The sequence below is a fragment of the Gymnogyps californianus genome, chromosome 6 (genome assembly GCF_018139145.2).
Source record: "Gymnogyps californianus isolate 813 chromosome 6, ASM1813914v2, whole genome shotgun sequence".
NCBI classification, from domain to species: domain Eukaryota; kingdom Metazoa; phylum Chordata; class Aves; order Accipitriformes; family Cathartidae; genus Gymnogyps; species Gymnogyps californianus.
The window spans coordinates 4,465,972-4,480,129 of NC_059476.1; the positions used below are offsets into that span (position 1 = coordinate 4,465,972).

Genomic DNA, 14,158 nt, shown 5'->3' on the forward strand with positions numbered 1-14,158 from the left:
GAGTGTTTCTTCAGGCACAGCACAGGGAACGCTGCCGGGGCATGGGGTAGGAAGCGGGGTCCTGCATGGGTCGTGGCTTTTTCACCGAAGGCTTTGAGCAGCATTAAAAAGTCAGCAGGGGCGGGTGATTTATATTCCGAGAGCGATCCCGCTGTGCTGCTTGCAAGGTGTATCGGTATGCAAAATACGGCTAAGGCTCCTTGTTCCTGCGTGCCCTTTCTGCCTGTAAATAGGTTTTATGTCAGTGTGTGTGTCTGGAGATGGATTATTTGAGCTGGATGGGGGTTGAATATTTCCTGTACAGAGGGTGATGGTCCCACAGCAAGTTGAAATCTGTGTGATGCCGGTCCTCAGTCGTCTTCACGAAGAGTACTGCTGGGGGTCAGATGCATGGGTATGCGATATTGGTTACTGTTCAGGCTCCCTCCAGCCGTGGCAGAGCATCCGACAGACGGTTTGCTAAATCCCGAGGTCTTTTCCGTACATTTCAGTGTAGCAGGTGAACGGGGTACGGCTGTGGCTCGGCAGCTGCGTGGTGCTTGGAGTCCGCTGCGGTAGCACCAGCCGTGGTGCGGGGAGTGGGACCTCCCTGCAGGGAAGGGCTCTTTGCCCACAGTGAGCAGCTCTAGAGCCGTACTCCTTGCTGGTACCTTGTAAGGAGCATACTTGTTCACAAGCATTACCTTTCAAGCCTGTGGGTGAAAGTTGGATCATCTGACTTACTCTTTTTGCAGTGTAACTTTTTTCCAAGCCCAACACTCAGTTGCTGCGATACTGTCCAGAAAGCAGCTCTAAGAGAAGCTTCTTTCCACCTCTGCAACTGCAAAGATCACACAGACTTCCACTCGGTCTGTATTTTGAAGCAATACCCGTGGAAAAAGCATGGTTTGCTACAATTTGGGGATTTCCATGCGCTAGTGCTGCTCATGGGTGCTCCATGTAGCTCAGGAGATCGTGTCCATCCCAGCGGCCATGGCCCAAGTCTAAACTTAACCTTGATGGAGCGATGGAGATAGTTCCTTTATCTGATTGCAAATGAGGAAATACATTTCTTAAAATAATTAATCGTCCCCGAAGAGTATCCTTTTATTAGCGTGTGTGTGTGAAAGCCTCCAGTCTATAAATACACAGTAGTTTCCTCCTCAGAGTCAATAGGGAGAACATCTCAGGTCTGCAGAAGCGTTTGTGTCCCACAGCATTTGTTTGCATCGAGAGGACATGATGGGGCAGGACCGTGCTGGGTCACGCCGTGCGTCAGGAGCCCGGTGAAGCAGGATGGGAAGCCAAAGATCACATTTCACTGGAAAGTTTTTCCTTTTTATTGCAGTTTCTCGGTGGGGATGATTTCAAAGCGGTAGTTAAAACAAAAGAGCCCAGACCTAAAAGTATGCCTTGGACCCGACGTTGGGTGGTGTTAACTGCCAGCTTGCCAGCGGTTTGCTGCGTTATCGTTAGGGTTGTGTTAATTGCAGGAGATGCAGTGGAGCAGGGAGAGAAGAGGTGCGAGGTGGTGTGCGCTGCAGCCTGTCCGGCTCGGGCAGGGAGCGTCTGCCTGTACTTGCCGCTGTTCCTGCCTGCTGGCTGCCGCACGCCTGGGTGTGTATAGGAGTCTGCTGCAGCAACATTAACCATTACCTTAGGGAAAGATAATTATTCGTGAAGAAATCATACCCTGTTAATGAGGAGCCGTGCTTAACTGCTTTCATACTGCTCCGAACGCTTGTTTGATCTTTGCTTCCCATGCTGCCGCCGTGCCGGTGATGGCCCCAGCATCTTCCCAAACACAGTGAGTCCGGCCCCGTGGCAAGCATCCCTATCTCTGCATCGGGATCAGAGACAACCGAGATTGTGGCAGATAAAAATATAAACCTTGAGTGTTTTTAGTCCCTGTCCTGTGCTTTAGCCATCTACAGTATGGCACAGGGGAGCAGGAGGGCACCGCCAGCTCTGCTCCGGGGGTTTCCCCAGTGCTGGGGGAAGGCTGGAGCCTCCCAAAGAGCCCCCGGCTCCTCATCCTTGGGAGGGCTTTAAACCTGGCTCAGCTCCCCCGGCTCAGAGGCATGCACTGGGGTCTAAGCACCTCTCGTCCACTGGGCTGCTGTGGGCACGCCGGTCTCTGGGAGGCTGCTGGCCCCACAAGTTTGGCAGGAGAGGATTTTTTTCCTTGGGGAATGGGAGCTGTATTCTGGCAGCTGGCTCAGACATCGGCGAGGGCAGCCGCTGCCACGCTCCCTGTCCTCGGTCTGCGGCTCAGCCATGGTAGCTGGTGGAGCTAAAATTGCAGGGAGAGCACTCACAAGGAGGAAAAGGAGATGAGACGGCAAGGATGGGGTGCTGTGCAGCTGCCAGCGGTGCCATGTTGTGCTGCTGGGGCCCCGTACCGGTGCTGGGGATCTTGCTGTAAAACACTGGAGGCTTCAGCAGCGAGCACGCCACCAGTGTTGCTTATTTTCCCCTGTATTGCTGTTTCCATGTTATTTGGTCCTCACTTCCATGCAACTTTCATTTGTCCCTATCTGTTCCCTGTTACGTGCAGCCCTTTTCAGGGAGCATCCCCTTGCCTCGTGTTTGTTCAGAGCCTGGTGTAAGCAGCCATCCCTCCTGAACGGGACCTCTAGGTTTTGCTGCATACCAATATATTTGACACAAGGACCATCAAAATGCAGAAATGTAAAACTCCCGTGGAGCTTATTAATTACCGTATAGCAACTCTTTCTGCTTGCTCCTGGAAAACAGCTTGATGTCCCCAAGCTGGCCCCAGCACAGGGCTGGGGGGAGCTCCTGAGCATAACCTTGGGGGTCCGTGTGCTGTACAGAGGTGTCTGAGCTGTCTCCAGGATCACCTGCAGCCCCGCGGTGATGGGGACATGTTGCTGGGTTAGTCACCTGGTCCTCCAGCCACCCCATCCTCCCTTATGTCGTGCTCTCCTCGCATGAACCCAGGCTATCTACAGTATAAATATGTGATTTGGGCTCGCAAATGATGTGTCATTTTGATGGTCTGAAATGGTTTGCTTTTCTCTGTGACAGTTTCCATTTGGTCGTTGGGTTGCCCAGCGGTTTATGATGAAGCTACCAGTAAATTGTATATTATAAGCCCACCGATGTCCCATAAGGAGCTGGAGACTGTACCAGGTGCCCTTGGGAACAGTAAATCTTTGGAAAATGTATTGATTCCCAATCCTGGCTTTGCACTCTGGATGAACTTTGTCCTCACAAAATAATAGAAGGTGATTTTTCTTTACCAGCCAGCTGGCCTTCAAATGAGCTACTTACAGTACCATCGCAAGCTCTAATCCAAGTAAACACAGAAAAGATGATTTACGAGCTGGGAAGAGAAGCCATATCAGTTTGTAATGAGGTTTAATACTTAGCGGCATATTCTCAAATATTGTCCTTAAATATTGCAATTGGGTTTTGACTGCATGTTACAAGAGCAGTGTTTTATGCTCTTCAGGTCACGCAAATGGTGGTTTTGGTTGTTTGCGTTAATTGCAAGGCAACAAAATAGCGAAACAGGATTAGAGGAGTGATTTGGGGAAAACACTGGTTTCTATAATCAGATTTGAATTGCAATCTGTCTGCTTTTACATGGGAGTAAGTTTATCGGAGAGGATGCCAGGAGGTGAGGCAGAGCTTATGATCAGGTCTGTGCGGTGCCGTATGAGCCTGGCCTGCCATTTGTTTTTTAATAAGCGCTCCTCATTGTGCAGCCTTTAGCTTTTCCTACCTAAAACTACCTAAGAAATAGGTAAGGATCAAGAGGCATAGTGTGGCCCGTAGGATTTGAGGGCAGGAAGCTCGCTCCTTTCTTGCAGGCAACTCTTTGCCTTGTTTTTTCCCCAAAGGGCTCTTCATGGGTTGGGAATCGGGGAGTAACTGGGGTGGGATAGGGGCATCCAGGGGATTTCACAGCCTTAATGATGCTGGAGCGGCTTTTTCTGCTGGACATCTGCTCCCAGTTGGTCTGGGGGCAAGGGCTTCTGTAAGATCAACCTTGGGGCTTTAACAAGCCCTTCTTTCAAAGCCTCGGTATCTTTGATAGAGGGGATGTGAGTTCCCTTTTTCAAAGGGAGAATTCAGAGGAAACTTGATTTATTTGGTTATTTGTTTGTTTATTTATTTATTTGCCTGAAATACTTCCGTCCCTCCGGATCACCTTGTGTACCTTAGGTGCTTCCAACAGCTCACGCGAGTGCCCGTCCCATGAAACACGTCTGCGCTGATGGGGTACAGAGGAACCCCAACAATATTTAAGAGTCTAAAATAAACACTCCCCTGGCGTAACCGCTGTCAGGGTGTCTTTCGGGCAGCGTTCTCCCCTTGCCCAGTGCACCCACCCTCCATCCCGCCATCCCCCCAGGCAAGTCCCTTAAAGCTGTTACTCTCTCTCCGTGTATGCAGGGAGTTTTCCACGCTGTTCCTACGCATCCCCCGAGGAGCCGGCGGGGCCGAGCGTTTCCCGGGGGAATATGGACTGAAAGAGGAGCTTCACCGGACCATGGCTGCCGGCGCCCTTCGCCTGGACCCTGATGGACTCCAAGGCAGGGCTGCATTACCATGGTGATGATCTTAACCAAAACTCGGGAAAACAAAGGTGCTGACTCCGTAACATGCAGGACTGAGCTGGTAAGCTTTGTGAAATCTTTGTTCAAAACTCTTTTGCTGCCAAGAGCTTTGCTGTAGCTTTATAATAAGGGTTTTTTATGCTGCAGGGCCAGATCTTTAGATGGTTTATAGCACTGATTTCTACCGAGCTGCATTAATATCCAAGGAGCAGGTGATTAGTAAATGATTGGAGTGCTGTGGCTTTTGCATATGTGAATTTCAGTAAGCATGCAATGGAATAAACAGTAGAAAAAATTAAAATGAATGCCGTGAATAACACGGGCAAGAAGTTGCTTCACCGGCAGCGAACAGATGCTCATCATTAATAGGAGGATGAGCAAGCGGGGAGCAAGATTAAGTGGGAGATGGCGAAGGGCAGTGCTGTGGTACTTAACAGTCTCGCTCGCAGCCTGGAGAGATGCAAATCCAACCATGCCGAATGAGCAGGCAACAACAACAAAAAAAAAAAAATCAGGGGCAGCAAACAGACTAAATGATGCTGCGAGGGGCGAGCAAGGCCGTGGGGCTGAGTGTAGCTACGGTAGTGGCAAATGAGGGGCAACACGTTGTCTGGGAGCAGTGTCAGAGCAAGCGAGGGTGGGGAGCAGGGACAGGAGGATGAGGTGCGGGATGATGGAGAGCCGTCTGAGAAAGCCCAGAGCAAGGCTGGTCATGGATGTTTGCTCCCTCTGTCCTCCAGGAGAGATGGTCATAGTCCGAGAAGAAATTAGACCAAAAGGCTGTTCCTTGCAGGGTGCGCTGAGAGCCTCAGATAAGGGTGTGCAGGAACACAGCAGGAAGCATCTGGCAGGATTAGCCATAAATGTGCATTTTGAGCATAAAACGAAATATAAATGCCTAAGTTTGCCGAGGATGATGAACTGTCCAGCCAGGCTTCCCAGGCAGAGAGCGCAGCGTGCCGGGGCGAAGGCAGGCTGCCCTGGCAGCGCGCGGTGGAGGAGAAGGTGAGCAAGCCAGAGGCAGCATTAAATCCTGCCTTAAAAGGGTGAAATTTGGGAAGGAAGGATATTGATATTTTAGCAAAATATCCTTGCTTTAGTGTTGGCTCCTGCCAGGAAGGCAGCATCTCCTGCGGCTGCTCCTCAGGGCGGCGAGGGGGGAGCCTGAGCATCCGACGCCGGCTGTGCCCCAGGAGGTGTGCGGGGCAGGTGGAGGGGAACTTGGTGCAGAGAGGCAGATGAGATGTAGTTCCTTCTACTACTACGGGAAGGGATGGGCACTCGGGCTGTCCGATGGCAGGCAGCGGAGGCGCGGAGCTGTAATGCGAAACTTTGCCCTCGCATGTTTGCCGAGTGCCTCCTGCAGCTCTGGGGCTGGGTCAGTAGTGCAATGATAGTCCTGCTTACACAAGTTGAATTACTGGGTTGTCCGGGCTGTTAAATTGGGGCAGATATTCACAAGAAGACTGATCCACCAAAGAAAGCAAGAGTTTTTCCATTGACTTCACGGGAAAGGCCAAAAAGCAAAACCTAAAGGAAATAAATGTCCGAGCAGCGGGACAGTATCACCTACCAATGCCTGACGGGCTCGTTTGGTTCAGTTCCCAGTTTGGTGTTAAGACGAAACTCTTACAAAATGGTAATTATACTCAGCATGAGACATATGTCATCTAAAAATGTTCCTCCCCCTCCCGCGTTTGCAGGCAGTAGCTGGTCTCTGGGGCTGGCACACAGACGGGCGCTGGCACAACCGCTGCCTTCTCTGGGGCTTGTCCCACTTCCATCGCTGCTCCGCTTTGGCTGCTCTTTGGAGACAGCTGCCTGTCCTCCCTGTCTCCTCATTAATTCTACCTGCCACTTCATAAGGTGGGACTTGACAGAGAGAAATAGCCTGACTTCACCTAGAAAAGTGGCACATGTTCCGAAGAAGGTGACCAACCCTTATTTACCTTCTCCACATCTGCACCCCATCGTTGTTTTCTGCCTCCACATCCCTCTATATTCAATATTTACAATATTCTGTATATGAAGTGGGACCCTTATGTTGGATTGCTCTGTACAGGCAGGTGCCAGCATTTGGTACGTTATTATTATTGTTATGTGAGCAGGCAACGTGTAAAACATGGCTCAGGAGAGAAGATGTGAATGCGGAGGCCTAACGCCAGATAAAAAGCAGCTATGGAAGCGCAGATGAACAGGGAGGTCATGCTGGTGCTTCCCTCAGATGATGTAAAGCCTCGGTCAGATGGGATGGTGTTGCCAGGAAAGACACTTCAGAAGCAGAATATGGATATTTTTGGGGATAATAAAAGAACAATTAGTATGAAAGTGTGTTTTTGCAGACAGAGCTGAAATGGCATATAGCTGCAGATGACATTGATTTATTGTATATGAAACTGTCCATGCCCATTTTTAGAAGTCTGATGATGTCTCTCACGCTGTCAAGAGGAAAATTCTTGGAAAAAAAGAGTGTAAAAAGCAACTGGGATTATTTTGTACCCATATAGTGGCGTTTTTCCCTATTTTAAGTGCAAATCAGCATAATCCAAATGCAGACTCCCCAGAAGTGCTGGGATGAGGGCGCCTTGCCTTAGAAACACACTATATCTTTAAAAAAAATCCCAAATAGCCACTTTGTACCTAGGGAGGCCGTAATGGGCTTAGATGGGGTTCAGATAGCACTGCTGCTGTTTCTTGCCCAATCCAGAATTACTGTTGAATTGCAGCTCCCGGTTTAGTTTCTCTAGTGTTTTGGGTCCTGGGGCTGGGGACCTCGCTGCAGCTATTCCCGTGGGTAAGGACTAGCTGCAGGACCCATGATCTGCAAGCTTGGGCCTCGACACCAGCTCTCTGCAGCATTTAATTAAATTTGATTTTGTTGAGGGAAGATGACTGGGTCTGTCCCCCGGTCCCTGCTGAAACGGGACCGTTACGGGCGCCCGAGACTCTCCTCCCTGCCGGGTGCCGCACGGCTTTGCCGAGGCTGGAGGCAGGGTGGTTTCTGGGCCCCGGTCGAGTCTGCGAGAAGTGAATAGTTTTTCTGGTTGTTTGCAGCACACTCCAAAGATGAGTCAAGGACCTACCCTCTTCTCTTGTGGCGTGATGGGTAAGTAGCAGAAACTTCTGTCTGTATTTACTCCACCTCCGCTCCTGCTTCCTTATAGCGATGGGCAGGAAGATGTCCTGACTAGCTGGATCTCTCCAAAAAATGCTCCCCTGCAGACCCCGGGGTGGGCATCCACCCACCTGCCCCACACAGCGGGGACGGAGGGGCACCCACCCCACCACCTGGTAGTGGTGGCCATCGTGCCCGTGCCACCCTCCTTCCCAGAGGTGGTTGTCCTGCCCTGTTGCCATTGCTGAGTGAATTGCTTATCTCCTTTCCCCTCCACTTTGATATATCTCCTTATTTTTAGAGTAACTCATACAGTTGAGATTACAAGCATTTTGGGTCTGAGATTGTTTTCGTATCCAGCCCATGACCGTGGCTCTTCACTGTTTGCACGATGCAAGTAATAAGTATCAGTATTATCAATAAAATGTTCTGCTGCTTGGCACAAAGTGTTTGGACAGGCCTCAAACAATAAGGAAAAGATCTTATTTTTGCCTTTGACAATAACCACGGTATAGGATGTTTAATAGCTTTTATGTCAGAGCTTGCTATCAATTTTTATGCTGAACAGCCACCAAAATTGATGGGGGATTGGTGCCTTGGCGATGATCTTGAAAAACTGATAGTGCTGGAGGATGTGCTGTTATATTGTGCTCTTTGGTTTTGTTGGGGGGGAGCCAGTCACTAGGCGAAGTCTCTGTCGTGGTTTAACCCCAGTCAGCAACTCAGCACCAGGCAGCCGCTTCCCCCTCCCCCTCCCAGTGGGGTGAGGAGGAGGAAAGGAAAAAAAAAAGTAAAACTCGTGGGTTGAGATAAGAACGGTTTAATAACTAAAGTAAAATATAATACTAACAATAGTAATAATGAAATATAATAATAATAATAGTAATGAAAAGGAATATAACAAAAAAAAAGGAAGGGGGGGGGGGAAGGAAAAAAACCAGTGATGCACAATGCAATTGCTCACCACCCGCTGACCGATGCCCAGTTAGTTCCTGAGCCGTGATCCACGCCTCCCGGCCAACACCCCCCAGTTTATATACTGGGCATGACGTTGTATGGTATGGAATAGCCCTTTGGCTAGTTGGGGTCAGCTACCCTGGCCGTGCTCCCTCCCAGCTCCTTGCACACCCGCTTGCTGGCAGAGCACGGGGAACTGAAAAGTCCTTGGCTTAAGATAAGCGCTACTTAGCAACAACTAAACCATCAGCGTGTTATCAACATCATTCTCACACTAAATCCAAAACACAGCCCTGTACCAGCTACTAAAAAGAAAGTTAACTCTGTCCCAGCCGAAACCAGCACAGTCTCAAAACCCAATTAAAATTGTAGCTCAAGTTTGAGCCAAGCTACTTGCTATGAAAGCCAATGCTTTACAGACAAAGAAGACTGCCCCTTTTTTTTGTGGACACAACTCTCATTAGCGTTAATGGGAGCTGAGCACATGCATTGACAGGAGATATTTCCCAAGCTCTCTGATAACTCCAGTCATTGGCAGGGCGGGGGAAGATGGAAAGCATTTGGATTTTTTCAGATGAAAGTCACAAGCTTCAGAGTCAAGAAGGGGTAGAGACAGCCCGTTCCCTTTCTCTTGCCTGTCAAACATGAGTGAGGAACAAAGAAACCCAATCAGATCGTTTTGTCTTGCGCTGTGGCACTGGCAGGCTCTTCAACATATATGAAGAGTCTACACCTAATTGAAAAGCAGCTTGTCTTTAAGAGCTTTTACAAAGCCTTCTGCGTCTTCGTAGCGGTGCGCTGGTCTTCCTTGGCTGCCAAATTATCCTCTTTCCGAGGAACTGAATGTTACCTCCTTGACCACAGCTTGCCATGTAATGGTCTTTGTCATGCCCAGTCAAGAGGAGCCAGTCTCTCCAGCATGCAAAGGCATCGGTTGGCTTGGGTTTAATTTTAGGCATCTTTCCCGAGCATTCTTCTTGATGTCTCCAAATGTGGACCACCATCACAGACCAATCCAGCATCAAAACTTGCTTGACTTTTTAAATAAGTCCCATGATTATAATGGCACCGAATGCAAAACTGGGGGAATATTTCAGGTCAAAGGGCCAAGTCCCTGTCGGTGTAAAGCACTGAGATAAATAAACACAGTGAAGTTTGGACTGGCAGCGCAGCCAGCGGGAGGCAAAGACTCATAGTCCCATGTACGATGTTGGGGGTTTGGAGGGAAGTGGGCTGAATTTTCTGGGTTTTTAGCCAGAAGAGGCTGAGGGTCTTAGCACAGGGTCTTCCCGATTGCCTTTGGGGGCGAGGACAGCTTTGGGCAGGAAGGCAGCTCACGGCCGGTCCCAGTGGCCATGGGACAGTGGGGCAGAGGGAAGCCCAGCCTCGGCCAGGCTGCCAGGGAGAGCGTCATCCAAACCCTGGAGCTTCCCACAGGCATCGGCTCAGGAGCGTTTATCTCCAGGAAGGAGAAGGAAGAAGTTGGGTCAAAGCCCCAAGGGGTGCGTAATGCACCATGACCAAGAAACCCAGCTGGCCCAAGATGGCAAGGCTGGGGTCCTGCTTACCCGTGGCATAATGTGGGGAAAAAGAGTAAACTGAAGCCCATGCATCTTAGATGTAGATACCTCGTAAGGTACTAAACACCGCAAGAATCTGAAAATCAATTATAGATTGTAATATAACTCAATATATGAGTAAACATTATTAAAGACTTGATATGTCAGATGATGCAATGTTAGATCCACTTCTCAAGGTGACCTAAATAATCTTTTGTTTCTTAGATTTATAAGAAATACTCCTGCCAGTGTATTACTAAAAAGATTGTTTTTTATCTTTATATAGCCCTTTACTGGGAGGAAGATTAAAGGTGAAATGCCTAAAACTATAAATTCAACAATTTCTTTTTTCCCTTCTCCTTGATGGGTCCTTGAAACATCTGGGAGTACAAGAATTGTCCTGTTGTTGGATGGGGTTTTTTCTCCTTTTTTCCCTTTCCTTCCCCTGCAGTCTCCATCGCGTGTCCCCAGTGAAAATAGCAGTCGCTGTGCTAGAGAAAGAAGGTGGCGTGTTAGAAAGTTGGGGCGTTACTTTTGACTTCCTATATTGAAATTTTTCTGTCTTTGGGTGGATGGCAGGAGAAAATTTACAGTATTTTAACAAGGCATTGGTGGCATCGGCTAACCTTTCCCTAGCAGGTGTATAAGCAGCACTCAACGTCTGAATCAGTAGCACCAGAGGCTGCGCTAGTCCCATCTTCTAAAAGAAACTCAGCGGGCGCATGCTGACAGTCGTGGCCTCGTGTTTTCTGTGTAAGCAAGAAATTATCTTCGAGGCAAGCTGCAGGCAGGGTTTTATTGAGGCTGTGACAAGGTGCTTGCGAGTGCAGTCTCCCTGGCTGCAGGATCAGAGTCCTGGCGCGGCGGGCGGTGCATGCGCAGCCCTGCTTGTAAAAGGGAGGAGGAGGATGGGGTTGAGCCCATCGGGGACGGATCCTGCGTACATCCCCTGTGAAATGCTCTTTTAAAAGTAACCATCATTTGCTTTTGCCCTTGGAAAGTACCCCCAGAATTTGTCCTCGTAGAGCGCTGCACCGGAGCAGGGTGATGGATGAAGCGCACAGGTCAGCTCGTCTGTCCTTCAGCACACTCTTCCACCGGTGCGGTTTGGCAACGCCACCGGTCCGAGAGACGAGCTTACCCGGCGGGCTTGCAGCCTTGGGTCTTGTCGTTGCACACCTCTTACTTGGAAGTGGCTTTTCACCCTGCATGGGTGATGGAGGAAAGCCAAGAAGCCAGAAGAAAGGCCAGCCCACGGGGGGTGATGCCCCTCGATGGCATCCCGAAAGCATCTGCCGGGCTCACACGCCTCCTGTTTCTGAACCGGGATTTCCTGGGATTTCAGGGTTTTTTTTGGAAAGGCCATCAGCGTAGAGCAGCATCTTGGTGCATGTTCAAGCACAGTCAACCCGCAAAGAGAAAAAGCCACGCAGGGAAAGCCGGTGAGACATAGCTGGAGCAGGGAGACCTTGCCAGAGGATCGCATTGAAGAGCAGGGCTCATTTCGCCGTCGAGGTGGGGAATTTCCCTCCCGCGTGCAGGCTGTTGGCACGAGGAGCCCGCAGCCCGCCGGTGTGTTTATTCTCCAGCGGTAGGTTTGGGGGCTGTTGTTTTCATTTCCCATTGAAGCGCAGCTCCGCGCATCGTATTTTAATCTTATTTCTGCAATGGGAAGGCTCTATGGCACTGCCATCAGCTAATTACAACCATTAAATTTGTTCCACATTTAGAAATCGTCTCTCAAACATAAACAGGGGGGCAGTGGAAAATGCGGGCTGCCTTTTCCCCCATGCATTGGGACCAGGAGACCGAAATTCGACTTGAGCAACATCTGAAAAAAGGGAATTGGATGCGCATCTGTGTGAAGAGAAATGTTTGGGTTAGGATCCAAACAGAATTTATCTGCCAAAAAGGAGAAGAAAAATTGATTGAAACCCGTAATTGCTTTACAAGTTGCCGTAATAAATTATGTATTAATGTAAATTATTTCACGGGAAAAGAACATAGAGGAAACTTGAGCAGAAGGATCATGCATTATGTATAAAAAGGAACTGTAAAAATATTATAGCAGCACATTTGTGTCGCTGTAGTTAAAGTTGTATCAGCATTTTGGTTTTACACTCTTCTCTGTGGTTATGAACGTGGTCATTAAAATTTACTCTGTGTCACCAGAGGAGCATGGCAGTCGTTTAAAAAGCCTGTGTCAATCCCGAAGCTGCAAGGTGCCTGGCGTGTCCGTGCTCTGCTCCTGCAAAGCCTGGAGCTCAGCATTTGGAAACCTGGCTGTGATGCTCTGCGGATGGATCGTGTTCTCCGTAGGGCTGTGCAAAGCTCTCGGGGATGTTTGGAGGACAACACCCATCTCCTTGATTTTGGGACATGACTTCAGCCCGCGAGTGCCTCGTGCCCTGGACCACTGGGCTTGTTTGATTCGGTGAAGGTTGCACAGGAGAACAGATGGACATCAAGGGTTCATGTTCACTCTTAAAAGTGAATGTCTTGGTTTTGCCCGAAAGGAAATTTAGGAATAGATGGCAGTGCTGATAGTGTTTGAGCATGCTATTGGTGATCCCAGGGCGGGTTGGGCTGTGCTCACATGCCGGTGGCTTCCGGCTTGTCTCTGAAAATAGGAGAGGGAGGAAAACAAACCAGCTGAGGACTGCCCGGCAGCCAGAGCCTGGGACATGCCAGGTCTTGCTGGGGCTTGTTGCCGCTTGCCCAGCCCGGCGAGTCCTACCGGCGCGTGCCGACGAGGCACTAGCCTTGCACGGAGAGCAGATGCTGCAGCTTGCAGTGACGGCTGCTCTTCACCCGCACCCCGAATGCTCCGGCTGTTTGACACCCAACATCTCCCTGGCAGGGCTGCTCTCCCCCACCCCGGGGTCAACGGCTCTGCCACCAAAGTCTCCCGAAGGCCGGGCAGGGTGGTGGGAAGGCATGCAGGCTGGGAGGGGGTGACGTGGGAGCTGGGGCTCAGATCGCTCTTTCCAGGGCTGAATCCGAGCTAACTATGACAGCCTTGCTTTGGAAAGCAGAAATAGTTTGGTTTTGGGTCCCCCCGAGGCTGGACAGCCTGGGAGCTTGCAGCTGTAAGCTGAATTTCTTGATGCTTCATGCGTGGTTTGCAGGAGGGCTCAAGCTCCTGCTGCCGCGGCCAGAGAGGGCAGGACGAGAAATTCAGTCCTCCCCAGGCTGCCGATAACAACCCTCTGTGTCTTGGGAGCTGGAAAGCTGTTTCCCAACCAAAGAGATGCCAGAAAATTCACTTTGTGTTGCCTCACCCTGGAAATACAGATTTGCAGATCAAAACGTCTCGACAGAAATTTGCTGGACATGCTCATTAAGTGACTTGAAGTGTTTATTTTTGCAGTTTTAAGTTAAAATCCAAAAATAAGATGCTATTTCATCCAAGGACACTAACAGCCAAGAAGGACCAGTTTAACCAGGGGAAGAGGCCTTCATGCCACACTTACATCATGCTCTGGTTATAAACGTTCTCCTATCATTTTTCCAATAAGAAAAGGAGAGTTTTCCAGCGAAGCAGCTCACTTGCGAACCGAGGGGTTCTCGTGGTGGGTTTTATCCTGGAACAAATTACTGCCTCGAGGTAAACCAGGCTGAGGTTTGTAATTTAAGAAAATTAATACACGCTTAACTGCAGCAGTATTAATGGCTCCACTGCAATTATTGTTATCAGCGTGCTCAGGATGTGAATCTTAGTCTTAAAAAAATTGAACAGAAAACTGGCTGCTTTTCCTCAATAAGGTTTTCCTGAGTCCTTTAATTACACCCGCAGCCCTTAGACTACCCCATTTTCAATTTGTTTCGGGGCGAACAGTTTTCTGTTTGCGCTGAAAAACCATTTTCTGGGTTATCTGGTAGTTTGGGACCAGGCAGTGATGCTGTGGGGTTTGGAGGGGCCAGGCTGTGCCAGGGTCTCCTCCCTGCCCTGCCGAAAA

The 14,158-nt window shown here is 49.6% G+C and overlaps 1 protein-coding gene across 1 annotated transcript in view; it reads left to right on the forward strand.

Moving 5' to 3' along the window:
• FAM53B (family with sequence similarity 53 member B) overlaps nucleotides 1-14,158 on the forward strand; it is a 52,605-nt gene that overhangs the window by 14,645 nt on the left and 23,802 nt on the right. Inside the window, exons 2-3 of the mRNA XM_050898738.1 lie at nucleotides 4,405-4,629; nucleotides 7,623-7,674. Of these exons, the coding sequence (XP_050754695.1) occupies nucleotides 4,561-4,629; nucleotides 7,623-7,674 (121 nt within the window). The 5' untranslated portion in view covers nucleotides 4,405-4,560. The remainder of the gene's footprint in view (nucleotides 1-4,404; nucleotides 4,630-7,622; nucleotides 7,675-14,158) is intronic.